Source organism: Leguminivora glycinivorella, chromosome 14 (assembly GCF_023078275.1).
Source record: "Leguminivora glycinivorella isolate SPB_JAAS2020 chromosome 14, LegGlyc_1.1, whole genome shotgun sequence".
In the NCBI taxonomy this organism is placed as follows: Eukaryota; Metazoa; Arthropoda; class Insecta; order Lepidoptera; family Tortricidae; genus Leguminivora; species Leguminivora glycinivorella.
The window spans coordinates 5,247,501-5,274,526 of NC_062984.1; the positions used below are offsets into that span (position 1 = coordinate 5,247,501).

At 39.6% G+C, this 27,026-nt stretch overlaps 1 protein-coding gene across 1 annotated transcript; it reads left to right on the forward strand.

Moving 5' to 3' along the window:
* The first annotated feature begins 4,496 nt into the window (after window positions 1-4,496).
* Window positions 4,497-21,829, forward strand: LOC125233648. The gene is made up of 4 exons (XM_048139715.1): window positions 4,497-4,704; window positions 17,432-17,588; window positions 20,081-20,200; window positions 20,516-21,829. Exons 1-4 carry the CDS (start codon window positions 4,660-4,662, stop codon window positions 21,472-21,474), a joined length of 1,281 nt encoding a protein of 426 aa, XP_047995672.1. The 5' UTR covers window positions 4,497-4,659; the 3' UTR covers window positions 21,475-21,829.
* Window positions 21,830-27,026: the final 5,197 nt, after the last annotated feature.

The following is a 27,026-nucleotide window of genomic DNA, read 5'->3' on the forward strand; positions in this document are numbered from 1 at the left end:
AGTCCTTGAAAAGTTGATGAGGAGTTCCTCTTATGCCCAGGTGTTGGAGCTTATCGAGAAGGATTGGGATAGAGACAGTGTCGAAGGCCTTTGCTAAATCAAGGAATACGCCTATGCATTTGGATTTCGAATCTAGTTTGTTGACAATATGTTCAACAACGTGGTTAATTGCATCAGTAGTTGAAATATTATTACGAAACCCGTATTGATTACTCGACAATAAGTTAAATTTTTGCATGAAATGTGTGAGTCGTTTGTTTATGACCTTTTCAAGGACTTTAGATACAACAGGAAGTAATGATATCGGCCTATAATTAGTGACACTGTCTTTATCCCCTGCCTTGTGTATAGGTATAACCACGGACTTCTTAAGCATTTTAGGGAATACACCAGTGGATAACGCTAGGTTGCAAATGTGGGCTATGGGTTTAGCTACTGATGAACATGAAAGCTTGAGAATTGCTGTTGGTATACCATCCCAACCTGTAGAAGAGCTATTTTTTAGCGAGTTGATTATATTTGTTATTTCGGTTTCATCAGTTGGTAGCAAGACAAGTGAATTAACTGGCGTCCGTATACCTGGTTGTTCATTGGGAACATTAGAAGGAGTGTGAATGATTCGCTTAGTAATATTAGAGGCAAGGTCATGTCCTATATTGCTGAAATATTGGTTAATAAAATTGACAGAGTCTTTGGGGTTGGGTTTAATGTTAATTAGGTTAAGTGGTTCACTCCGAGGTTTTTTAATTTGACATATCTCCTTGATAGCATTCCAGGTTTTTTTTAAGTCGTTTTTGTGTTTGTTGATCATATCACGTTCATAATTTCGCTTTATATTATTTAGTATTTGATTACAAGTATTTCTATACCGCTTATATGAGATTTGAATAATTTGATCATTGGGATATTTCCGTGATTTGAGGTGAAGTCTATCTCTGTGTCTCATGCAGCGAAGTAACCCAGGCGTTATCCACGGCTTGTGTCTTCTTTTCCTATTTGAGATCATTGAAGTAGTTGTGTTTTTTTCTATAATTTTAATCAATGTTGACAGAAAATTATCTGTAGCTACATTAGCATCACCACAATTTAAAATAGGACTCCAGTCTGTAGTTAAAAGATTCTGTATGGTAGTATCATAATTAATTTGGGTTCTCGCGCTTTTTGTCGAAAAGAGAGCAGGTTTTGTAGGTATGGATGTTATAACACAGAAATGGTCTGTCAGACTCGTCTGGTAAACTATTGTAGTTGTTGGGAGGTATGATTTCAGAATTGAGTGATCAAGACAATTGTTTTGACGGGTAGGGAAATAGTGACTAGGCATAAGTCCATGCATGGCAACCATGTCCAGCAGGTCCGAACATCTCTGGTCAGACGAGTCTTGTTTGATATCAATGTTGATATCTCCCATCAATACAACATTTTTAAAGTGTCTAATTGAATGCATAATTACATCTAAACTTGTTAAAAATCCATCAATATATCTATAGCAGGGCGGTCGGTATATTCCAAGAACCGCTGTTTCTTGAGCTATTTTAATGAGTAAACAGTTGGCATCGTTTAGGTCAGGTTCACAGACTCGAACGTTTAAGTCAGATTTAATATAAACTACAACACCACTATTTTGATTAATACGTTTTGAGGTAGAATAACTTGTATAGTTCGGAAGCGTGGGAAGTATCAAATCGTCAGATAGCCAACATTCTGTTAAAATGATTATATCGAAATCAAAATCAAAACTAGCAAGAAAAACCAAAAAATTGTTAAAATTGCACTTTATGCTTCGTATATTTTGCGTTATCAAAGTTAGTCTACGTTGGTTTTTTTTTGTTTGTAATAAATGTTTACATTGACTGGGGCTTATGTAAAAAAGCGGTCGCCAAATTCTGTAACGGATGTCTGAATCCGTCCGTCAAGGGCGACTAGCGCAAGTATCGAAAGTAAGAATATGTATGTGTGTGCACAGCTGGAACGGGCGGCTGGAGGCAGCGGGCGGCATGGAGTCGCTGGTGTCGTCGATGTCGGGGCTGGGGCTGGGGCTGGCGCCGGCCGGCGCCGCGCGCGTGTGGGCGCCGCCCGCCGCCGCGCCGCCGGCGCCCGACTTCAACCCCTGGACCGCGCCGCACCCGCTGCGCCGCTTCCTGCAGCCCGACCAGCCGCAGTGAGCTATACCCGTACCCTCATACCCCCGCACCCCGCACCCCTACCCGCCACTCACCCCACACTACACGATCTCTACGTATGTTAAGTCGACGTGGAGAAGACCGCGAGGTGACGCCGTCTATGAGCTTTTTCGTCGCTTCAAACTCTAGGTATTTGGTCAGTAGAGAAGGAAGAGAGCTCCTCCTTTTTGACTATATGAGCGAAGTAGGTATAAAAATTTCTTGCTCTTTAAACAAAAAATGTTACATAATAGGTATTATAGGTATCCTTCTCCATTTTGACTGTAACCACCTGTAACTAGGGAATGCAGCTACCGTAGAGAACGGACCACTATAGCAGTCGACGATGTCTTGTTATTGTTAGTCGTTCGTTCGCGAATGTAGGTAGGTACCTCATAATATATTAGGAATCGCCGACCGATATTATTGCCAGATTTGCTAAAATGAATTCTTGATCTTGTTTTCCTTCCATAAAATATTTTCATAGTTGCACAACACAAATGTCACTAAAATCACCAATGAATTGCATTTCTAATGGCCCATTTGTTAATTTGTGCAATTGTTTTGCGATTAGCTTTAACGGGCGCAGTTCGCCTAAGAGGTAATAGCCTATGATATAAATTCATCAAATACCTACTTAATGAACGCAACGAACGAAAGTGGGATCGAAATAGGCGGCCCGGCGGCGACTTATGACCCCGTGTAATGAGCACCTTGTTAACAAGATTTTGTCTTTCATCTATTTAGGGCCATCCAAGAATCACGCTAATCGAGGTCACTTAAATGTGGCCATCTATTTATTACACCTCGCGCACTTTAGCGTCTTATTGGCCCGTCCTTTTTTGCAGAAGTCGCATGAATCTCCACTACAGATTCACAAAAGAAATAGAATATGCCGCCGAAGCAATAAAGAATTGCCAAGGCCGTGACCGAGTGCCTGCAGATTTTAAATGCAATGTTTTTCCGGTCTGCGTCCAATGAATGCAAAATTGCAGATTATGCCTTGTCAACGACGACTTACGTAATATACTGTGACTAATTGAAGCATTATATTGAGACAAGTGTTTCAAAATAACGATTATCTAATCGTTGACTGTGTTCCGGGCGGGTAGGGGCAGGGATAACCCATTATTGATGTTTTACAATTAATTTAATTTTTACCCACGATTAATTTATTGCATGTATTGTTTAAGTATGCAAATGTGTTTTTATGTGTTGTTGCATGTCATGTGCAGTGTCGGAGTGTGAGAGGAAGCCCCGTGCATAACTGATTGTCTTTGTTTTTATTTTGTTGCTACTAACGCTGGTCAAGAGTGTTCACAAGGGTCGGTTGTCTGCGGAGCAGCTTGTCAACCCTCTTGTTGGTCTGGTGTTGGTGTGGCGATGTGGGGAAAAGAAAAAGAATTTGGTTGTCGTTTTAGTTGCTTACTGTTTCCTTTCTGTTTTGGTGTTTAAATGTTGCTAAGGGCGCCAATATTATTTTTCGATTTCCTAAAGTTATCCCCGGTGCTGGTGAGCTGCACTTTAACTTCTCTTGCACTCCTTTTAATACTTAAGAGAGGTAAATTTTACATTTAGACACTATTTAATTTAACGTAATGTATTGAATTAAGAATCCATTTTAACTGCATAGATTATAATTTATTAAAATTAAAAAAAAATGTAAGGCAGCATCAATATTTAAGTAAGTATCTACAAGATCGATTTATGTTATGAATTAAGTGCAACCGCCGGTTCCTCCGGCCACAGTTGCGTTACTGGCAATCTCAATTTTTTGATGTTTTTTCAACGAAATATTCATGTTATTGTAGTTTACTATTTCATACGATCAAGTCTTATTTAAAATCAGGTTTTGAATAAATCAATTTGGATCTGTTTTCTCTTCAATGGATAAACACAGCATTATGAAATTATCTATCTTATTCTACACGAACAGTATAAACGAGACATGAATTTATCTCTCAGACTTTTATGAGATTTTTAAACTAATATTGCATGCCAGTATTGATTAATAAATTTAAGTATAATGGTTAATGTTTCGGCGTTTTATTTGTAGCTCGCTCCTTCATTCTCTTCGGCTGACTGGTCGGTTTGACGTTTTTGCACGCATGTTAGATGTAGAGGCTGCTACTCTTCAGTACTGACGAGTAGTAGCCTCAAGAATGGTCTCTAATTACATATAGTTGGTACGGATATTGAGGTCACAGCAACGCTAGTTGTTCAGAGTCGCTCGCTCGATACTAGTTGTGGTAAGTGATGACCGACGACAGCCCGCGCGAAGCAATGCCGCGGAACATCCCGCGGAGGAAGGTTTTCCTTCAATGTCACCGCGCGCCGGCGGCGGCGGCGCGGCGCGGTGCAGCGTGGACATGCTCAAACAAAACCCTACGCCCGCGCCGCGCGGCCGCCTCGAGTGTGCCGGCCTTGTTTACAAACACCGTGGACCGACTATGTCGTGACATAACTTACTCTACTTGGATAGTTATCGTGCTTTATCGCTATGGCGGTGTGTGACAAGTGGGTCGCGCTCAAGATAGTGGAGTTTGTGAGTATTCCCATGTCTATAAGTGCAGCTACCGAGTTGAAGACTGCGTTGTTCGATGAAGCGTGAAATTACCATTGTTATGTCTTCTGACATGTTGACCGTGCAGCCAAGGCTAAAGTTTAATATCCCCACAAAAAGTTACTAAAAGTATGGTTCACAGCTGATTTTTCTCAAGAATAATCGAGTGTAGTTTTGGATACTTGCTTTAGTTACTTCTGGTGTACCTAGACAGTAGTCTGCAACAGAAGTAGCTACTATTATGTGCTTAAAGCGATCATCTGCATACGATACGGTTCTATTGAATGAGAGTAAAAGCGTGTGAAGATTCCATAGTATTTGCTGATGTGGACAGTTTGTATAAACTCTATTTATATGGGAATAAGGTATACTTTGTTATATTTCGTGTTGTTTACTAACTTTGCCCTTGGCTGTTTAAAAGTTTGTATAATATTCATATCTAACTTTCTCAGCTTTTATTTATTATGTTTGGGCGTTTCATTTAACCCTACTTAATATAAATGTTGTTTTTTTGTGTAGGGGGACAAATGTACGTAATTGGGCGCAAATAGGTATTTCTGAACTTAAAGACTTCAATTCTGGAATTAGTAACATGCTCCGATGTTTTTGAGCACCTTGGGTTTACGATGTACCTATTTGACAACTACTACTAACATATAAATATATGTCATAACCATAAGCAAAAGACAATTGGTGAAAATGGTATTTATTTTTCAAGTAGGCTTTAATGCGCATATGAACGTCAAATAAAGCTAGCACGCCTCAGCCTCATTTTTCAGTTGGGAGGGGGGTATCCACTATGGGACCGGCAAGAAACTCGGCGGGCAACTTCTTTTCAAAACAATTCCGCACAATACTAACTTACAATGCGCCATAAAACATTAACATTACTAACCCAAAGCTTCATTGTGAAATCTACCTGCGCGTCACCTGTATAGGCTCTTCGTTTTATTACAAATATTACAATACTAGGCTTAACAATCCGTAGGCACGTACTCGCATTCTTACTAAGATAATGTCCCAGTCAGCGAACACATAGGATAAACATATTAAACTTAGTCGACCTTCTTACAACACTCTTGGCAATCACGTTCGAAAAGGTGGTACAGCAGCGTTTCGAAACTATTTGTAATGCAATTAATCTCCACGTATTGGAATAGTATTTTAATTGAGCAGCATATTTGGGAAGATTATAGCTAAATTGGTTTTGGTTCTGATATCGTTTTATGACTTAGAATTTGGCTACTTCTGTTAGTTTTAAGTGCAGGCCTACGATCAAGATTACAATAATAAGGTGTTCAAATAAATGTCATGGCCCATGGGCGTGGCTGGCCCTTGATCAAAGATAATGCGTAATATTACTTACCAATATCATCTTAACACAGTCCACAGAAGTCGGTTCTCAGAGTGTACTGAAATTTGACTGGATGGACAATGCGCATGAGATACTTAAGTTTCTTAATTCGTTCATAGGTTACGGTAACTATTCACTTTGATATTTCATAGCACTAATCCTGAATGTGACATGAGCATCGCATCACTAGGTTAACTTTCCTAATTTCTATTGCTTCTGATGCAGATCAGGCAGTAGGCAATCAAAACTTGCGTAAGAATAACGGTGTTCTTGCAAGTATTCCAAAAATGAGTTATCTCGGGTGACCAGTTAGATTATTTTGGTAGACTGCACCGATCAAGCCACTCTACCTGTAGGTATAAGTAGACTTACCGATGACTCGTAGAGTCAGCAGAAATTTTATTAAGCTACAATATTTTTAACAAACTTTATTTTACAAAATGTCATTACTTATTTTAATAAAATGTTATTGTAGCGAAACACAATGCTAAAAATTTTGCTATTTAATATATTTCCTATATTTTGGCATTAAATTAAAATGTGATTGGCAGAGTTTTGAGAGTTGGGTGGTTACATCCTTTTCTTTAAATTACATCCATACTAATATTATAAATGGAAAAGTGTGTGTCTGTTTACTTGTCCGTCTATGTTAGTGGGGGTAGTTGAAGGGTTGGAGAGTGACATATTAGGCTACTTTTGGTCTCTTTCTAACGCGGGCAAAAGCTAGTCCAGTTATAAACTCTTGGCGTAGCCACCATCTGCTGACCGTATCAGCTAAGGTATTTTGTTTACCATTAATACACGTGCGCTGTCTTGTTAGGCTCTAAGCTATATGGTCCTAAGTGTTCCTACTAACCAGCAATCATAAGCCATTGTAAAGACAGGTATACGTGTGATCTGTGATTACTGATTATGTATCTTATTACGGATGACTCGACGCAGTCCTTGCCGATTGACATAAATAACTAAACCGGTACGGCAAGTGCGCTCGTGATTATAGGAATCAGTGCGTTTTAGTTCCCACAGACGCGCCCTTTATTGTCAATGACTTATCTAAGTATGGGTTTTTTTTTAGCACTATTGTTATACTACTTAAGACAATATGGTACAATTTTTATGACTTGTTTATAGCAAGCACGTATATATAGAAAGTCTAAGGGGGGGGGGGTCCGGGTCATGAACTCAACCGGATAAAAAGAGGTCTCGAACATTTAATTAATAATGATGCAAAATAAAAGACACTACTTCGTTATAAAACTATATTTAATCGTTTTCTTCTTAAAATTAGTTGATTGACAATATCATTAGCGTCTATTATTACGGCAGCTATTTCCCTATGGATATTAGACATAAGGGCTAGCCCCGTGAGGCGCTCTTGTCCCGTCCTATTACGCAAAAATGTTTTTAACCTTTTTAAGGTTGAAAAACTTCTTTCAGCAGTTGCTGTTGATACTGGCAAAGTGGCTGTATCAATAGCAACTTTCTGATCGAAGGAAAGAAATTTGGATCACACTGGTCGATGGCCCCAATAGCAGGTCTAGGTTTTTTTTCAGGCTCCAGGGTTGACCAATGACTCGGATCTAACTCGGATATCAAATGTTCCAAGAAAGGATAATATACGTTTCGCCGGTAGTATATCTCCGCAGTTTCCCCTGGAACATTATTGCGATGGGTTTGGCGACCAGTTGTACGAGGTGCCACTAGTTCACCGCCAGGGCATAAATTTCGGCGCCCTTGGGAAGAAGATGCACTACGTAGGAAAATAAATCGCGAGCGTAGCGAGCGCGAAATTTTTTTCATAGTAATGCCGTAATTTGAAGATTAACGCAATACAAAATTTATAGATTTCATCAGACAGAGTGCGAAAGGGACAACTTTCGTAGTCGCACCCTAGTATAGTTACGTGTGGCTGAACGTGAATATCATGTACATAAAATAACAAACAAAATGGGGCACTATAGTGGCCAAGTCAGGAAAGCAGATTCGGAATTTGTCCTAACTAAAAGAGCAGATAATTATAAATAGTAAGCGCGATTTTTTTTCCTATTGACTCGATTAATTAAGACAACCCGCCAGCGGCGAATCCGCGAACTTTCAAGCTTTTATCATCTGCACTCTGCAGAGCTGCGGTCTTTGACATATTTTGGGGTATTTTGACTTCACAGGGCGCCTATGTTCCCGACTTTTAGGCCTTATATTTCGCCATCACTATTATTTTTATAATAATGCTTAAGAGTTAATTAAGAGATTAACTGCGGACTCGATCGTCACCGTCGGGACGCCCATTTCGGTATTTTGCCACTAAGTGATCTGAGTGCTTTGAAATTCGCTCACCATCTGCTGCGACTCACAAAATTGCACCTCCCTGAGACGTTTTGCGTCTTTGGCTTTATGAGGAACTCCGCTTTGGACTATCGGGTAGACTTATATTTTTGCATTTGGATAGCGACGTAACTTTGCCGTTCGCCGCACAATGTGGTTCGTCAAGGGCTAGAATCCTCCTTTTACGGCGCCCTAGCAACAGCGCCCTTATGAATGGCAATATGGTGCAACTTTCCACTTAATCTGAATTACAAATCTAGATTTTCAATAGGTGGATTAATTTCCGAATCCTCTCGCCATTTTGTGATATGTGCGCGCCCACGCAACGTATAATTTTTTGTATGGATTTTTCCACATTCTCGATTTTGGCGCCCCCTTACCATGTGGCGCCTAGAGCGGCCGCTCCACTCGCTCTACCCTTAATCCGGCCCTGCCTAAAGGGGGGGGGGGGGTTGAACCCCCTGAACCCCCCCCTTATATACGTCCTTGGTTTATAGGTATGCAATGCAATGTAATATGTCAGACTTTTAAGCAGGTAGGTACTTTCTTTTTCCAAGAGAACGAGAGAAGGATAAATGATAGATTTCATGTATATTAAGGAAGCAATATGTCTCATCGTCCTCCTTGCGTTATCCCGACATTCTGCCACGGCTCATGGGAGCCTGAGCCTGGGGTCCGCTTTGTTTTGAGAAGCAATATGTCTAAGAGTAGGTAAATTATAAATCCGTAGATTGTCTTTTATGATTTTATCCAGAGATTTCCAATGTAAAGTTAAGCTATGTTTTTATGTACTTGGGATAGATGTTGTTTTTTTTTTTTTTGATGTTGTTAAGCTTACTGAGACGAGCACTTGTCCTTCTCTGCTGTATAAAACGAATGAGGCTGACCGTACTTACAATAAAACCATTAGGAAAGTTAAATGCAGTGTCTTATTTAGCGTAGGTACTTGCCGTACGTAGGTAAGGCCTTTAGAACCGACTTTCAAGGGCCAGTCAATTGCGTGCGCACAATTTGTCAAAGAAAAAACATTAAAGACTGTATCGTTAAGTATGAAGACAACTTTGAGTAGCCGTATTTATTTGCTATTATATTTTCTTCTTATAACAAGCCATGGGCTTAATAAGGCACATCATAAGGTACACATTTTGTCCTAGAAACTCGACGTAAAGCATATGGTTTAGACAGTATTGACTTAATCCTCCCGAGTACCAATTACGATTCCGGACAAATGCTACTAGAAAATTCACAAAGTGCGTAAAAGACGATACGATTGCGAAAAAAAATTGTATGGTGCGAACCTCAACGACACATGATCCACAAAGCAGAATATCTGGACATAGTCTAGCCCCTGTTATTTAAAAAAAATATAGTTCAGGATCTGTGTATGGCGGCCATTTAGAGAATGTGGCATGGTGCTTACTCTAACTCCGACTTTGATGTCGAATTTGACTATCATACATTGTTTATATCGATCTGGTTTAAGCACTGTTCAAACACCATGAATGTCAATTAGACTTTGGCCTATGGTTAATTTTTTTATCTGTTTCTCTCATCCTGCTAGCATCAAAAATTTACGGCAATCCGGAACGTTGCTCAAAATTGCGTTTTTTTAAATTATATAAATTCGCCGCATTTATTCTACAAGTACCCAATTGGAAAAACCATGAAGAGGACTCTTATAGAATATATTTTGGCAGCATATTAACCTTTGTTTGTTGAAATCGTACAAAGAGTCATTGAAATATTCTCAAATTAAGCCAGATAGGGGTTGTCCGAAATTTATTTGCTAGACCTTAATGAAAGTACCATAAAGTCCCTAAAATAAAAAAAATATCAGACCTTCTTATATCAAATAGTACTTACCAATACCTTAAGATCATACTCTCGGAACATAATAATACAAAATTATGCACATGTCAACATTTAGACGAGGTTTGTTTTGTCCTTATACTTAACGATACAGTCCTTATTACCCAGAGTACTTATCTACGAACAGTCGAACATACTGATGCTGACTGATAATATGTTTAGGTGTCTTGAGTACTTTTATCTTTTAAAGCAAGCGAAGAAGAAAGGCAATAAAATGCGTTATCAATTCAATAAAAAGTCGAAAACTATGGGTACGTTTATTCGCTATCTCAAGATATGGGATCTAATCAATGCTAGAGATGTCAACCGGAGTAGGTAGGTGCAGGCAGGAATTTCGCATCTCCTCGGTCCGCATATTCTCTGGTAGGTCGGCACGCGGCACGCGTATGTGAGAATTGCATGATTTGCAATTTGAAGTGTAGGTACTAAAAGGTTAAGGTACTCGTAATATAGATAGCTTAAGTTTTGTTATATTACAACTACTCATTGAAAAAGTAAGTTTTCCCTAAAACAGTCACAAGTATGATATCCACGGTTTTTAGGGTTCCGTAGTCAACTAGGAACCCTTATAGTTTCGCCATGTCTGTCTGTCCGTCCGTCCGTCCGTCCGTCCGTCCGTCCGTCCGTCCGTCCGTCCGCGGATAATCTCAGTAACCGTTAGCACTAGAAAGCTGAAATTTGGTACCAATATGTATATAAATCACGCCGACAAAGTGCAAAAAAAAAATGGAAAAAATGTTTTATTAGGGTACCCCCCCTACATGTAAAGTGGGAGCTGAATTTTTTTTTCATTCCAACCCTAACGTGTGATATATTGTTGGATAGGTATTTAAAAATGAATAAGGGTTTGCTAAGATCGATTTTTGATAATATTTATATTTTCGGAAATAATCGCTCCTAAAGGAAAAAAAAGTGCGTCCCCCCCCCTCTAACTTTTGAACCATATGTTTAAAAAATATGAAAAAAATCACTAAAGTAGAACTTTATAAAGACTTTCTAGGAAAATTGTTTTGAATTTGATAGGTTCAGTAGTTTTTGAGAAAAATACGGAAAACTACGGAACCCTACACTGCGGAACCCGACACGCTCTTGGCCGGTTTTTATTTTATGTAACCGACAAAGTGAGACGGTCGGCACTAAACTTTGAGGCCCTGAAAAGGTGATTAAATTTGACATTTATGCACCGGCATCAAAATAATAACTTTATTAGAGTCTTATTAATCAGTTTTTATTGAAAACCGATTTTCGGTAGGTTTTGTCATATTTCACTAAACTGCCCTTAGCTCCGTAACTAGAACCGATAAATCACTCACATTTAATAATCTTTGGTATAATAACTTTATATTGTGCAGTGTACATATGTATGTCCAAACAGCAGTATATCAAAATTCCGTCACTATTTGTTATTGACTATAAGTACGAGTACTTATATGCAAATTAGAAACAGGTATTGGATAGTTTATTATTAGGTCGCGGTAGTCGCTCTGGCTAGTCTGGCTGGACCTCGAACTCGATGCTGATTTCGTAAAGCTTTGAGAGTGTATCTTCATTGTAGAAATCCTTTAGGAATTAGTCTTACAGTAGTGCCTATTTTGAGTCCATTAGAATAGGTACCTATTCCGCACACGTACCGCACATGCGGAAAGATGGCGTAAATATCTGTAACGGCCCAGCCACGACATTGGTCTAAGCGCGGCAGCGGCGAGCGGCAGCCATACGTGCGAATGAAAAGTCCCATCGCTGTGTCTCGCTTCAATGTATGGTCGCCGCGCGCCGCTGTCGCGCTTACGGCCTAGCCACGACAATGGTCTAAGCGCGACAGCGGTGAGCGGCGGCCATATATTGAAGCGAGACACAGCGATGGGACTTTTCATTCGCACGTATGGCTGCCGCTCACCGCTGCCGCGCTTAGACCAATGTCGTGGCTGGGCCGTTAGACCAATGTCGTGGCGGAGCTGTAATGTTGGTAGGTGCTTATCTAAGTGCGTCTCCAAGGCCGCTCCCACGGTGGACCAAGGACTCGCGGTTAGTAGTTTCTAGGTTAACTTGGTCTGTGACTGATGGACCATTCCATAGTCATAGGATTTTAATGCAAAATAACCATAAAATGTAAATTAAAAAAAACCCCGATTTCCATCAAACATGGCTAAGACCACTCCCGACTAATTCTGCTTTCAAACAAAAGAAAAACAAAATCTAAATCGGTTCAACCGTTTGGGAGCTACGATGCCACAGACAGTCACACAAACACTCACATAGACAGACACGTCAAACTTACCCCGTGGTTTTTGCGTCAAACGCTGTCTAAATCGCTGACGTAGAAGTAGCTTTGCATAGCTTCATCATTTCGTTGTATGTTATTTCGCAGACATACCACATGCGAGAAGTAACCGAAGTTACTGTAACCGTCTGTACTTGAGTAAGTGCGTCTTCAATGCCGCTCACGGTTGACGAAGGAATTTCTTTTAGTTCGGTGAATGATGATGGATGGACCATTGTCAGGGGATTTATGACAAAACTAGCGCTAAACCAGATGTAGAAGTAGCCATACAATAACAATGCCATCTGTGGCTTCATGATTTCGTTGTACCTATTTTATGAACCCCATTAGAATATTCTGCACACGTACGTAAGTACCACGCACAATACGCATATGCGACAACATGCACTCATAAGTGCGTCTTCAATGCCGCTAAGCTCCCACGATGGACGAAGAACCCTCGTTAGGTTTGTGATGGATGGATGGACCATCGTCACAGGGTTTTAGGTTGAAACTAACGACTATACTTTCCTAGTTTCCTGATGTAGAAACTTTGCTTATGGTTGTGTCTTAGTACTTCCAACCTCATTTAGGTTTTTCAATGTTTTTTGTTTAATTCAAACGAAAGTTTAGTAGGTACATTATTTTACAAGCAAGCGATAAGCCATAAGGATCCTTAAAGGTATGAGGATTTAATGTTGAATTATCTGACATACGAAATTAGCCGAATACACTATTTATTAAATTAATTTGGATTCCAGTTGCGGACTTCGAGTTAACGGAAGCAATTTTAAAAGTCTTTATGGCCAGGAAAATAAGGAAGTGTATCAACAAGATGCAAGTCTTCAATGCTATTCCCACGGTGGACAGTTCACAACTCTACATAAACAGTCTACGAAGGACTGAGCTATTATGTAGGGTTTTAGGTCAACGCATTCATGACGCTCAAGTATCCATACGATTATGCGTGATGACGTCGCATCAGCTGTTTGCTGAATAAGGGTTTGAACATTGTTCGAAACATATCGTAATTAGAACTTTCTTTTATTCCTGTAAAAGTTCAAACCTTAGTACTCGTATGAGGGCACCAGGACCCAGGAGGATATTATTGGTATAATTTGTAGTTTGTACAATAAGTATATATTAGAAGTTAGAACTATGTATTTTAATCAAATAAAATAAAAACAGAGCGGCGGTTTAGCTTTAGAACCAATTTTGATAAATGCATTATGATTGCCACAGAAGCAATTGGTAAATAAACCTGAAACTGAGCGATTGCACAGAATATATAATACATAGTAAGTACAGTTGATTGTTGGGCTTGTTAGATTTTGGAAATAGGTTACCTATAGTGGCTATAGTGCACCTCTCATAAGGAAATACTGAATCTATAATTATTTGCGGCGCACAGAAACCTTGTACTTACATAAACCTTGCCTTGCGTACCTACACCTGACGTACTCGTACAGTACACCTCACCTTAGAATACCATTGCCTTATTAATTAACGGAATTAACCAATGGAAGATAAGAGTTCAATAAAAACGCAACATTCCATTCGAACTTAAAGGTAAGTTTTTCTTATGTAACATAAGGTAAGTACCGACTTCTTTTTATCCGTCTAACATGGGTGTGGGTTCAGTTTCTAAACTTGTTTGACGTTATCGGTGCATTGACTTATATATTACGTCGTAAGGACAGAGCATACCTAATGTCCACAGTAAATGGTGACAGTAGTAACAATTGTGCACTAATGCGGCTTGCGAGCCAAGATGCGCCCAATCGCGAGCATGCTGCGAAAGTTGAGTTGAGCATTGTATCGTTTCACCAAGGCGAAGTGAAGTCGAAATTATATTAAGTACTTGTCCTATTCGTATTTTTGAAGTCTTTGTGCTTTTGATGGTATGCGTACGGCAAGTCGTATCGTTGCGTCATATGTTTCGACACAGCATGTGGATTCCGAGTTGACACCGTGTTTAGCATATCAGTTAATTTTCTTTTGGAAACGATGCAGTGTAGCGTGAAACAGCGTTAAACGATCTATTACCTACATGCGTTTAATTTAAACCACAGACCAACCCCTATAGACATCCATTACAAGACGACTCGCGGTCGCCAGCCTTCCTAGTATTTGCACTGATATAAGCGCGGGCCCTCGCCGTGCCCGATCAGTAGCGACCAAGTAACAGACCCGAAAGCAGCGCGTGTTTTTCGCAGTAAAAAATTGAAAAAGGGTATTTTGATGTCTTAAAGATGTCCACCTGTAGTGTGAAATGGTGTGGAAAGGTAACAAGAAGCTCAAATTTAAAAACAGACGTCATTACATTCCACATAAAAGTCATATTTATAATTTATTCAGAGCCGGCATAGGTCAACTTACATTGGCCAATTACGCGTCAGTAGAGGGGCAGTCCCTTTCATCTGGCGCGACTGCCCGCCGTCCTTGAAACGGCCAATCACAGCGCGCTTAACACATTCCCCGCCCGCTCCTCGCACCCCTGGCACTGGTGACTCGTATCGCGAACAAAATATACAAGAATGCTACTCTATAGGAGGTTCTCTGTGGCTAGTTGGCTACTCTATAGGAGGTTCTCTGTGGTTTAAACAAATACTAATAGAGACCGGTAAATAATACAGAATCTGTCTTCATATAAAGACACAATTCTTGTCAAAGCGTCTTTTACTCTTAGCTTATAATCTTAAGGAATATTTTTTCTTAGATAATTAAGTGAAGTTGAAGAGTATACCTAAGGCCAACTAGTGAGCACATTGATAATAGATGAGCGGGAGTCCAAATTACAGCTTAAATACAGCACATATATGGTACTGAATGCCAAAAATGTGGCAGGTCGTGAACCTTGCGAATCGGCCTCCACAGTCATCAAACCCGTTGTCTAAACAGCAATGTGTGTGTACCTAAATCGTCTGCAAATTCTGCAATAGATGCAAAGGCTGTGATGATGATGGTACCATCATTCAGTATTGAAACATAACTATTTATGATATGATAGTTATGATGACATGTAAACGAATAAACGAAGTGCATGCGGAGTCTGTATTATTAAATAGTCTCTGATAAAGTAAGCATTTAAAGTAGGCCTGTACCTCTGCACTTGAGCAAAAGCAACGCCTACTTGCGCTCCTACGAGTACTCGCTGCTTTAGGAGCAAGGACGTCTTAACATCTGTTAAAATATGTAGGTCCCTTCTATGTGCGTAAGCTAGGGCACATGTTGTGCTATGTAGTTACCTAAGATACTCGTAGTCTAGGTTCACATAAAATAGACGGGGGATAATATACCACGCGATAAGAAGTTGATCGATAGACAGACACCTTAAAACAATAACGGGAAACCGGGAATAGAACTCACTAGTTTGTTACGTAGATTATTCTAATTATCAAAACTACTTGAATGTTTTTAAACTTTAGCTTTTGCTTCCTACGTGTTTCTACTTACATATAACAGTTACGAAATGTAACTTTCACATTGTGGAAAAAACTACTAAGTAAGGGATACGCCCAAGTTCTTATCGAGACTTGAATATGAAGGTATTATTTACATAAAAGTTAAGTATTGGGTTGGTAAGAAAGTAATGAGCGAATCATAACCAATATTGTAATTTTTATTTAATTTATTATTTTAATCATTTATCAAAAATATAACGGCCTTCGTTATCTACTACTTGTCTCCATCGTTCTGGTAAAGAATGAATAGCATCGGCGAAGAAGTTCTTAGGTTTCGATTCAAAAAACTCAGCTATGTACTGTCGTAGATGGGCTTGATCATCGAATTTTTTTTCATTCAAGGCATTGCTTAGCGATCTGAACAATGCGTAATCCGTAGGTGCCAAGTCTGGAGAGTACGGTGGATGAGGTATCACTTTCCAACCTAGCTCCAATAGCTTTAGCCGAGTCACTTTTGCAATGTGTGGGCGAGCATTGTCGTGTAAGAAAAAAACTTTAGCATGCTGTGGACGATTCTGACAGATTTTTTGGTTTAAATTTTCAAGCTGATTACAGTATACTGATGCGGTAACAGTCATTCCACTTGGTAGAAGTTCCCAGTGAATAATACCATGAATATCCCACCAAACGGACAGCATAACTTTTTTCGGGTGAGGCTCTGTTTTTGGTGCCTCTATTCCTTTTTCGTTTGGAGCTAGCCACAGACGTTTGCGTGTGTGATTTATATATAAGACCCATTTTCCATCTCCAGTGATAAGATGGTCCAACCAGTTGAATGTGCGGCGAAAAGACAGAAGTTTTATGCAGATATCGGCACGGCGGTTTAGTTGATCTCTATCAAGTTCGTGCGGTATCCAAACACTGTATTTGTAGTTTTTTCCCAACTCGTGTAAATGTGTTTCTATGGTGACATGAGAGCAGCTTAACTCGGTAGCAAGAGTACGACTCGTTAGCCTCGGATCTCCTTCAATTAAGGTTTTTAATTTGGCTACATCAATCTTCACCGGTCGACCAGACTTAGGTTGATCTGATAATGAAAAGTCGCCACTACGAAACCGCTGGAACCATCGTTTCGCCGTGGCCTCAGACACAACTTCAGGAGCAACACGCTGACATATATTACGCACTGCTTCGGCGGCTGAAAGGCCAGACAGAAATTCATATAGTAAGCAATGCCTTACATGCACTTTTAAATCGTCCATTTTCTTCCTTATATTAGCTCGGCGACAGCTAGTGAATGACTGACGAGAAACTGTGCGACTCGCCCTTTATATACTTTCGACCATAGAAGATTCTAGAACTATCTCAAAAATTTTATGTGGAATTCAATCGATCGCTCATTACTTTCTTACCAACCCAATAAATAAGTTCTTCCATAATTCATTTAAATACTTATTTAAATGAATTATGGAAGAATAAAACAAATTATAAACTCCACAGATATTTTGCGTGGCGTGCCTGGTGTACAAGCGAGTATCACAAGACGACGAGGTGCGGCTGTCCCTGCTTCTCCAGAAGTACTCCCGGGAATGGTCGCTCCTTACCTCCGTCACCTGGGACTCGGTGGGCGGGGCATTCGCCGACGCCATCTATGGAGGTAACTATAGCTAAACAGAGATGGATGTAGTTAGAATGAGACAGCTATTAGTTTCCTCCCTACTGCAGAAGTACTCACTACCAGGAATGGTAGCTCCCACCAGCGCGCCGCGGTCCAAGATGAAGAAGGCTGATAAACTTCGTTGACAAATCGTGGAATTGAGCGGAAGCTCAACGTTTTTGGCTTCATTAATGCACCTGTGAAGCAGGTCTGTATAGGGTACGTAGTCAAATACACAAATGCTTAGGTACTATAATATCTTTTTCCCTCCTGGAGGGAAAAACCTCCAGGACCACCAAGTTGAATTCCTAAAATGTTGAAATCCCGAAATGCTGACTTTCCCAGAATGTTGATTTTTTTCAGTTTCGCAAAATGTTGAATTCTTATAACGTTGAAATATTAAAAAGTTGAATTCTCAAAATGTATACTTTCAACATTTCGGGATTTCAACATTTTAGGAAGTCAAGTTTATATTCCTGGAATCTTTTTTTAACATGGGTACTTTTTTTTGGTCCTAATAGGAGAAAGGAACTGTCCCAAGATTTGTTTTCCATTCCGTTTACCATTTTTTCATAGCTATATCGGTAATGGGATGGACAATTCCAATAATGTCTGGAAATCTTGGGACAATTTTTTTCTCCTATTAGGACCAAAAAAAAGTACCCATGTTAAAAAAAGATTCCAGGAATATAAACTTGACTTCCTAAAATGTTGAAATCCCGAAATGTTGAAAGTATACATTTTGAGAATTCAACTTTTTAATATTTCAACGTTATAAGAATTCAACATTTTGCGAAACTGAAAAAAATCAACATTCTGGGAAAGTCAACATTTCGGGATTTCAACATTTTAGGAATTCAACTTGGTGGTCCTGGAGGACGATTGTCATTCCATTCGGCTAGGCTGGCAAATGGGTGGGAGGTTTTCGTGTGCCTTGACGATATCATTATCGTCTCGAACGAGTTCAATTCCAACAGGGTCAGAAATAACGATTCGATAAATTGAATTATTCATAGAATTGGTAAACGAAATTCTGTTCCGCATATCCTCTAATGAACAGTTGTAATCGTTAGTAGATATTAGAGGTAGTTACTTAATTAGGGCCAGTCAATGATACAATGAATAATTCAACTTTACCTACTCAACATCATCGTAACAGGTTATAACTTCATATTTGAACCAAAAGATTTTTTACTCGACGATGAAAATACTGACATTTTTTATCGACATATGTAGGTACGGAGGTTTTAAACGCTTACAATTAACGATTTGTCTGTTTTTGACTTCTAAGTTATCATAAAGATCATCATAAATTATGTTCGACTTTGTTGATGTTGGATAAACATTAGGATAGGTACAATATGACGGAGGAAATTACATAAAATACCATAATGGTTCTTTTGTGAGGCTTCGGTAACGTCGTTAATCATTATTAATTGCAATAACTTGTTCAGCCTAGAGCGCAATGGTCAGTTACGGATGTTACATAAAGAAAGCAGATCTCGACCTTTGCTAAATACGTGCTTAGAGGCACTGGAACGACTACCACGAGTTTGAAACTAAGTAGGTAAATCTGACTCTCACTAATAAGTAACTATGCCAGTATACCTTCAGGCTCAGAGCATAGAATACTCTTAATAATAAAGGATTTTTCAAAATTCATTCCCTAAGGGGGTGAAATGGGTGTTCAAATTTTGTATGGGGATCTACCTTTATTCTGAGATATGATCTTGAAACTTCGTATAAAGATAATAAATTAAAATGGAAGAAAAGTGATTTCAGCGTTTTTGGATTTTTATACTTTAAGGGGGTTAAAATGGGGATCAAAGTTTGTATATCTATGCCTTCGAGCGAATTGTGTAGGTACACTAGCGCAGCGTTTTTCAAACTGTGGGGTGGCTATTTTCTATGTATTTGTCTATATATAAATTATATAATATACTTTCGTAGGTAAATCGCTTATGTACGAGGTTAGATTGTTCGGAATATTCCTTCCAACATAATATTAGTCATTTGTCTCGAAGCTTCTTAAACATATCCGACTGTGACTTATCCAGTCATTAAAGATGACCTAGCGTTCTTGATAACTACGTTCGTGATATCATCAAATGGTTGTATTTACTCTATTAATTGCTTAGCTGTACAAACCCAAATTTAAACTCTTCAAGTTGTGGTTCATAAGGTTGTCTTGATGGATTCTGAGGGTTCAATCAACCGATTAAGAGAAGTGATGGGACAGTTTTCTGCCAGAGTCACATAGGGTTTCATGGGTAGGGGGGGGTCCACCCTTTATAAACGCCCTCTAACGAAAACTGCCGAATTCCTCCTCTTAAACTCATATTATTGGTATTTTAATAACGTCTTAATAGCCCGTTCGCGTAATATCAAATAGCCCGATTGGTCTGTATGTCGTCTTATGTTTCAAGATTCAATTAATATTCTTGACCCATAGTTTCAGAAATTTTGTTCTAAATATATGGTTTTGTTTTTAGGTTACGTGATTATCACCTTCGGGTTGCTGATCGCGAGAATCTTTCAAGAGATCCCGAGAGGACGGCGGATCTTGGAGGGCTTCTTCCTTGGCTTTGGAATGCTGTTCTTCCTCATTTTAGGTAAGAATTTATGTAGTTATACACATCATATTACTTGTATTATGACTTTCGTACGTATTATGAAAACTACCTAACCGATTCGTCAATCATTGATTATAGAAATTGACAATCGCAATTGAAATGTACGTACATATAAATAACGTCACAGTTCGTTGCATTTGTTAATGCCTATTATGCACAGCTGAAACAATAGAAAACCAAAACTACCTACCTGCCTACCTATTGTATTAAGTATAGTTAGAATCTATTCCAAAATTTCTACATAATTGTTAAAACTAGCCGCGTGCCAAAAAATAAAGCACATTTGTTTTGCAGGTGGTCTCGAGCTGGCATCCCTCGACGAGGTCCCCCACAAGCTGTACGTGAACGGCGCCGTGCTGGGCAGCCTGTCGCTCGTCGTGGCCGCGCTCTTCCTGCTCGACCTGCTCGCGCCGCGCGTCTACACCGCCACCCACCACTCGCAGACCGACCCCGTCTCCTCGCCCAGCACCGACAAGAAGGTCTCCATACTCTCGCAGAAGAATGCACTCTCACAGCCCAACGGTAACGGACTCATAGGCAACGGCAAACAGAATGGCCACATCACTACAGAGATACCCAAGGACAAGAACAGACCCAAAGACCTAGATCTAACCCAAACAAAAATAGATAAACCCGACAGTCCTAGCTTATTCGACTCCCCGAGTCCCGGCTATACTAAGTTCGACGATAACATAGAGCCGCATTTAGAAAAGTCCAAATTCGGATCGCTTCGCAGCGGGCTCGAGGCCGGCAACTACGTCCGCCTGTCCGACCCTATGTCCGAGCATGACAAGATCCACTACGAGCGGGAACTCGCCAAATTCAACGAGAGATACTTCAAAGAGTACCTCGACAATTTCGCTGGGACGTTACAATGTAAAGAGGGCTATCTTCCAGAATTGCAGTCGCCTAAATTCGCTAAAGTGCAATCTGGGCGGTTGAGGAGCTTGTACGATGAACTGTCGCCGAATTACGAGAAGGCTCGGCAGAAGTCCCCGACCAGAGCGAAGACCGTACCGAGCCCCACCATGCAGCAGTTGGAAGACTACTTGAAAGGGTCCAACAAGTCATCCAGAAGGTCGGAGACTCCCGCCTTGTTTCCCATGGAGCCCATAGAAGAGAGAGACCGCGAGGGCGTAGATCTGACGGACCGCGCGTCCGGGACGCCCACAGACCCGGGCTACGTGCAGTACACGGCCGGCAAGTGGCCGGACAAGCGCGAGATCCGCACGCCCCGACACAGCCCCAAGTAACCGCCAAAGTCTAACATAATGCTCTCCTAGGCCTAAGATGAGAAGTTACCAAGTTATAGACCAGATTTTGTTGCAGAAATTGGTGTACTGCTTCCGTATTGCTCGAGTCGTTTTTAATGTGTTTATTTTAATGTGCTCTTTTGTGCAGAGCCTTCTAAAATAAATCATGTGACGGGAACTCCGGTGAGCGACAAGCGTTCAGTATTATTGTGAACATTGACTGACATACAAATTCTATTGTTGTGTTCAGAGTGTGTGAAATAATTATAAATAGCCATTAATATGTATAAGCAGTAGGTAGGTACTAATAAATTTTGTATGACGATGGACGTAATAAACTAATTTTACACGGTTATTTGTTTTTTATCGTGGGAATTTACGTTTTTTCCTGTAAAATTATCGCAGGCGTTAAAGACAAAATTAAACTTTAATCAAGATAAGTATACCAATTGTATGGATCTTTAAGTTGAGGAAGTTCGTTGCTCCGGCACTAAGTGGAAGATTAGAGTTAATTTCAAAATAATGAGGTCGGACAAAGCATTCCACAATCGTCCGACAACAACGAACCGTGATTTGAGTCATTTGTCATGTGTTCTCGCAGCTACCGGCCGGCCCTGTAAAAACGGCAATTAAATATGGGTTATCCAGCAAAAAACATGAATAGTAACCCTAAGTAGCAAAATGTGTTTGAGGTCTAAGTTAATTTATCTTTGTCAGTCTTTAAAAACCTAACATAAATCATTTAATTATGTTGTTTTTACCTACTTAACACGAATTTAATTAATAATTTTAAGAGCGGACTAACCGGACTTGCTGTACCGACGTGGGAAAAAGTGCATTCAAATTTCTACCATCTAACACACTGGTTCACGATACACGATAGAAAATAGAATCACTTACAATATAACATAACTACAAATCCAACTGAGCGTTTCTCACCTTAACTCATAAATCTGAAGCTTTACCAGTGAGACCATACCTATATGATTGCATTAATTTCAACTTCAAGTTCCCAACAATTAGGTAGTTATATTGTTATTCAAATATTTGTCATACAAAAGCTTCCTCCTTATTCGCGTCTACTCAAAACAAGACCTTGAGTAAAGCCTACACTTGGTTCGCTACAGTTCGTGAATGAATTTCGCAATGTTACTAGTTTACTCAGCTGCTAATACAATGGGCCGCCAAATGATCAACGAATTCCGTTTAAGTTCGTGTTGCAACTCGAGCAGCCTTTGAACTATGGTTAGCGGCGGTCAAGAGCAATTGGTACTGACAGGTTAGGTATTGTAGTTGAAGTCAACCAAAACAAAACAGCTCGTTGTGATATTCACAGGCAAAGAATGCCAGTACAAAAATATGTATACAGAACTTTATTACCTGTTCATACCTGTACATAAAGGTGTGTATACATATTTTTGGCACTTTGTCTGTATACACAGATGTGTTGTTGACTGTACCTCTATCTACTGTGATCACTGATCAGCAGGGAGCGTACTTTTCGTGCCGATGACATCAATTTGACGTCACGCTCCATAATTCCATATAGGTGATCACAAATTGTTTTATTGTAAATTGTTAATCATTAGTCATTAATCATTTTAAGTTATGAATTTCTTTGCATGGTAATGAATGCAAGAAGGATGGTGTGCTTTACGTTAGAGATGAATTTTATTCTCTTTTCTACGTATTTATTGTAATGTGTTGTTAACAATACTATTTAATTAAATTTATGTATAAAAAAATATATATTCACGTTTCACATTTCAAGTAGGTAGGTATTTATGCCACATGTAAATGGACTACTGTATTTGAAGTAATTTGTACACGATTAAAATGATTGACGACTAATGATTAATAATTTACAATAAAACTATTTGGGATCACCCTATACGGAGCGTGACGTCAGATTAATGTCATCGGCATGAAAAGTACGCTCCCTGCTGATCAGGGTAAGAGCACTACTGGTAGTTTTTATAAAATTAGCAAAGCCTGCCGGGATTATTTTTTCGGGTTTGAGTTTTTATAGATTGTCAATTGTCATCACTTTTAAAGCCCCTAGGTCGATATTTCTATTTAGGTACTTACTTAAAAACCCCGAATGTACCTACCTAAACCTTCGCAGAAAACTTTGTTGTTGGATTTTCACAATTTTGATTGATACCATTTCAATAAGTACCATTTGTTAGCTGTATAATACTTAGTGTGTGTGCATCACTAGATGCATTAGTAGGTAATAGGTATGCAGTTTTAAAATGTTGACAACTATTAACCTACATATATTATCCATTCTAATATTGTGTTATGTAGGTTTGATACAATGTCTTCTTAATTTGTTTTCACCACGTTAACCAATATTATTGAAACTCAGCTGTTACAATATCTTTCCTAACAGTCAGTCATCGGTACGTAAATATTATGACACACACCGGCTCACCGTATTTTAAGCTAACAGCGTAATATTGCGACATTATGGTAAACTCTTGACACAGTAAGTCGGGTATGGTCCAAAAAGTCTGTGAACGCCCTCATAAGGTAACTAAGATGACTATATTTAAGCGACCATTTGCAAACCAAAACCAAGATTTATGTAGGGTTGTGTTTAAGTAGGTGCAACACAAGGCTAGCTCCTATTGTTGATATAGGTGTAGTCCCTCTACTTAGCTCGATATAGCTGAAGTGCGAGTAGTGACGCGACTGCAGCTGTTGCACCCTCAGCGTGTAGCCAGTCTTCCGACGAATGTAGTCCACCACCTCGTCAGCCATGGCGGAGTAATGCAGGCGAAACACGTAGAGCGCCCTACTCGGCACTACTATATTAACCTCGCCTGTACGGTCAACCAATTTGAATCCTAGGCCACTCTAGAACCCTGTCTTATTTAAACCATGTTCTATTTGCCATAAGAAGTCACATTGACGTTTACTGTGCAAAGGTTCTACAGTGGCCTAGGATTCAAATTGGTTGACTGTACAGCTAGGTCATCATAAGTTATTGTAACAAAACCTCGGCACCGGCAGCTTGAATGCATGACAATGTCATACCTAATATAATAATAGTACAGAAAAGGCTAGTTTCCTATACTTATCATAAAATATTTTAAGCAGTGCACGAAATAAAGCACCACATAAGTAATTATGAATAAAAATATGGCCAGTAGATATGTTTAAACATAATTTCTATTTAATAAGTCAACGAGAAAGATATAAAGTAAATGAATTGACCGCGCGTGACGTCACTCCTCAGTTATTCATAGTAATTCCATATTAGCAAATCGTTTAGACAGTTCCTAAAAAGAAGCTAATTTGACTAGTAGGAAACTAGCCTAATGTCCAGTGACTGTTCTGGCCGTTCGTACAAAAACTACCTACAAAGCAGGAGATGGAGCGTGCCATGCTCGGTACCAAGATGCAAGACTCACTCGTTGGATCGACTACATTCGGGAAAACTGAATGAGACTAGTTCAGGATCGGGAGAAATGGCGTTCCAGAAGAGAGGCCTATGCTCAGCAGTGGGCGGTAATGGGTTGATGTGATGATGATGATATGGCAGCAATTCCCGTCAACTTTGTACAATGCCACGTCAGCAAATAATTGATCCTATTTTGTTACCAACATTTAGTAATATAATTCGACTTTCGTAAGATATATACAGGATAATTGTTATAATTAAGAAAATATAGATACTAGAGAACCTTAATGACGAAACAAAACTTAATAAAATCTCAATTCATCAACAAAATCTTGGTAACAAAATAGGAATTAATAAAAACAAATTTAACTTTTCCCTTAATTTTTGTACAAAGTTGACGGGAATTGCTGATGGATGATCTCACTATGCCCTAAATAATTATACTAAGGCTGTAGAATGAGCTTCCCGACTGAGTTTTCTTAGGATTTTTTTTTTATACTACGTCGGTGGTAAACAAGCATACGGTCCGCCTGATGGAAAGCGGTCACCGTAACCTATGAACGCATGCAACGCAAACAGTGTCACATGCGCGTTGCCACCCCATTGGCAACTTGTACATTCCCTTGATGTTGATTAAACCTGAACCTCTAGCAAGTGCCATGAAAGGGGGTACAGAACAATTCTCGTGCAGCCGTGTAAAGGGCCACAAAACGTTGTTACGCCTGTGTGCGTAACCGAATGCACAAAAACCCACGATAATTCTCTTTCGTAGCTATCTCTATCGCTCTTGCGTATTGGCGCGACAGAGCCAGACTACCTTTCGCGGCGTTTCGTTTCGCGGCGCGGAAATGCTACGGGGCCAGAGCTGCGTCTTGATGGGCTAGTTTGTAGGCAAAAAGGAAACGACAGCTCGCATGTCACACCTGATGTTGCAGTCCATAATAGACCGTACTTGATTGCGTTTGTTTTTCACACACGCAGGCGTATTAATAGTTATGCTTCGAAGACGCTAAATGTTTTGTCCCTAGCGGTCAGCAGCGGCGGCAATCAGCAAGACAATGGTGATTGTGCGAATGTGACCCCAAAATGACTCGGAATTTCCGACTCAACACTAAACATCCTAATAATTAAATACCTAAGGTAGCGAATAAAATTATTATTGATGGTAGCGTAAGTAGGTAGGTCATTCTCATTAGGGAGTTATGAAATTTCTAGGACCTACCGTATTTATTTACCTTTTTTTTTAATTAAGTACATTAAGTACTATTTTTTATATTGCAAGTGCGATGTAAAAAGCATTGTGTGTCACTCGGGGCGTAAGAATATTGCAAACTCGAGTCTTTTGAATAGTTCCGGCATGCCGTCGTGATTTAAATTACCCTCGTTAGCAACGTTGCAGAATGTATTATGGTTCTTATTTAGATCCTGAAAACATGAAATTAAATGTCGTGTAGAATAGCATTTTTGCTAAAACTCACGATAATATTACCATAAACAATTCCAACCACATAGACACTTGATGATTACTGTGTGACTTGCTGGGCCTCGTTTGTCCTAACCAAGGTTAATGTGCAATGTTATGTGTGTTATGTATAAGACGATGCAATAAATGTGTCATAATTATATAATAACATTTGCATAGCGGCGCTTGCACTACGTGTTTGCTATTGTTATTGAGGACAACATGGAGGCTGGCTTGGTTGCTTCTACTCTACATACTTTAATCGCTATAGGTAGGTAACTAGACTAAATAAATAGATGCGAGGTAAATTAATGAGATTTCCCACTCTTTTTAGTATCGATTTTATGTTCTTTTAAAATTGTTAGTTGAGTAGGTATTTCAAAGATGCCGATCTAAGAAGGTATTTCCCAACTAGATTTGACTCGATGCTACGTAGATAGTGACTAGTTAGTTGTACAGTTAATATTGCCGACTGCATAGCACAGTGCTCTTGAGGAGATTATTGCACAAATGCACACATTGCACACAAGATTCCGATAAAAAAACCGTTCAAACTTTGCATCTAAAGTGGCTTTTGAGTTCATAATGAAATGAACAACTTTTATTACGGGAGCTACTAGGGATTGCAGTACCGGTACTGTTTTAAAGAACCGGGATTTTCGGTACCGAAGCAATATGGAA

What these genes read in the sequence shown, in the direction of transcription:
- LOC125233648 (XM_048139715.1), top strand. Translation starts at nt 4,660, where the DNA reads ATGGCGGTGTGTGACAAGTGGGTCGCGCTCAAGATAGTGGAGTTT. An exon ending in CGCTCAAGATAGTGGAGTTT is followed by an intron (nt 4,705 to 17,431) that starts GTGAGTATTCCC and finishes TAAACTCCACAG; the next exon opens with ATATTTTGCGTGGCGTGCCT. An exon ending in GCTGTTCTTCCTCATTTTAG is followed by an intron (nt 20,201 to 20,515) that starts GTAAGAATTTAT and finishes TTTGTTTTGCAG; the next exon opens with GTGGTCTCGAGCTGGCATCC.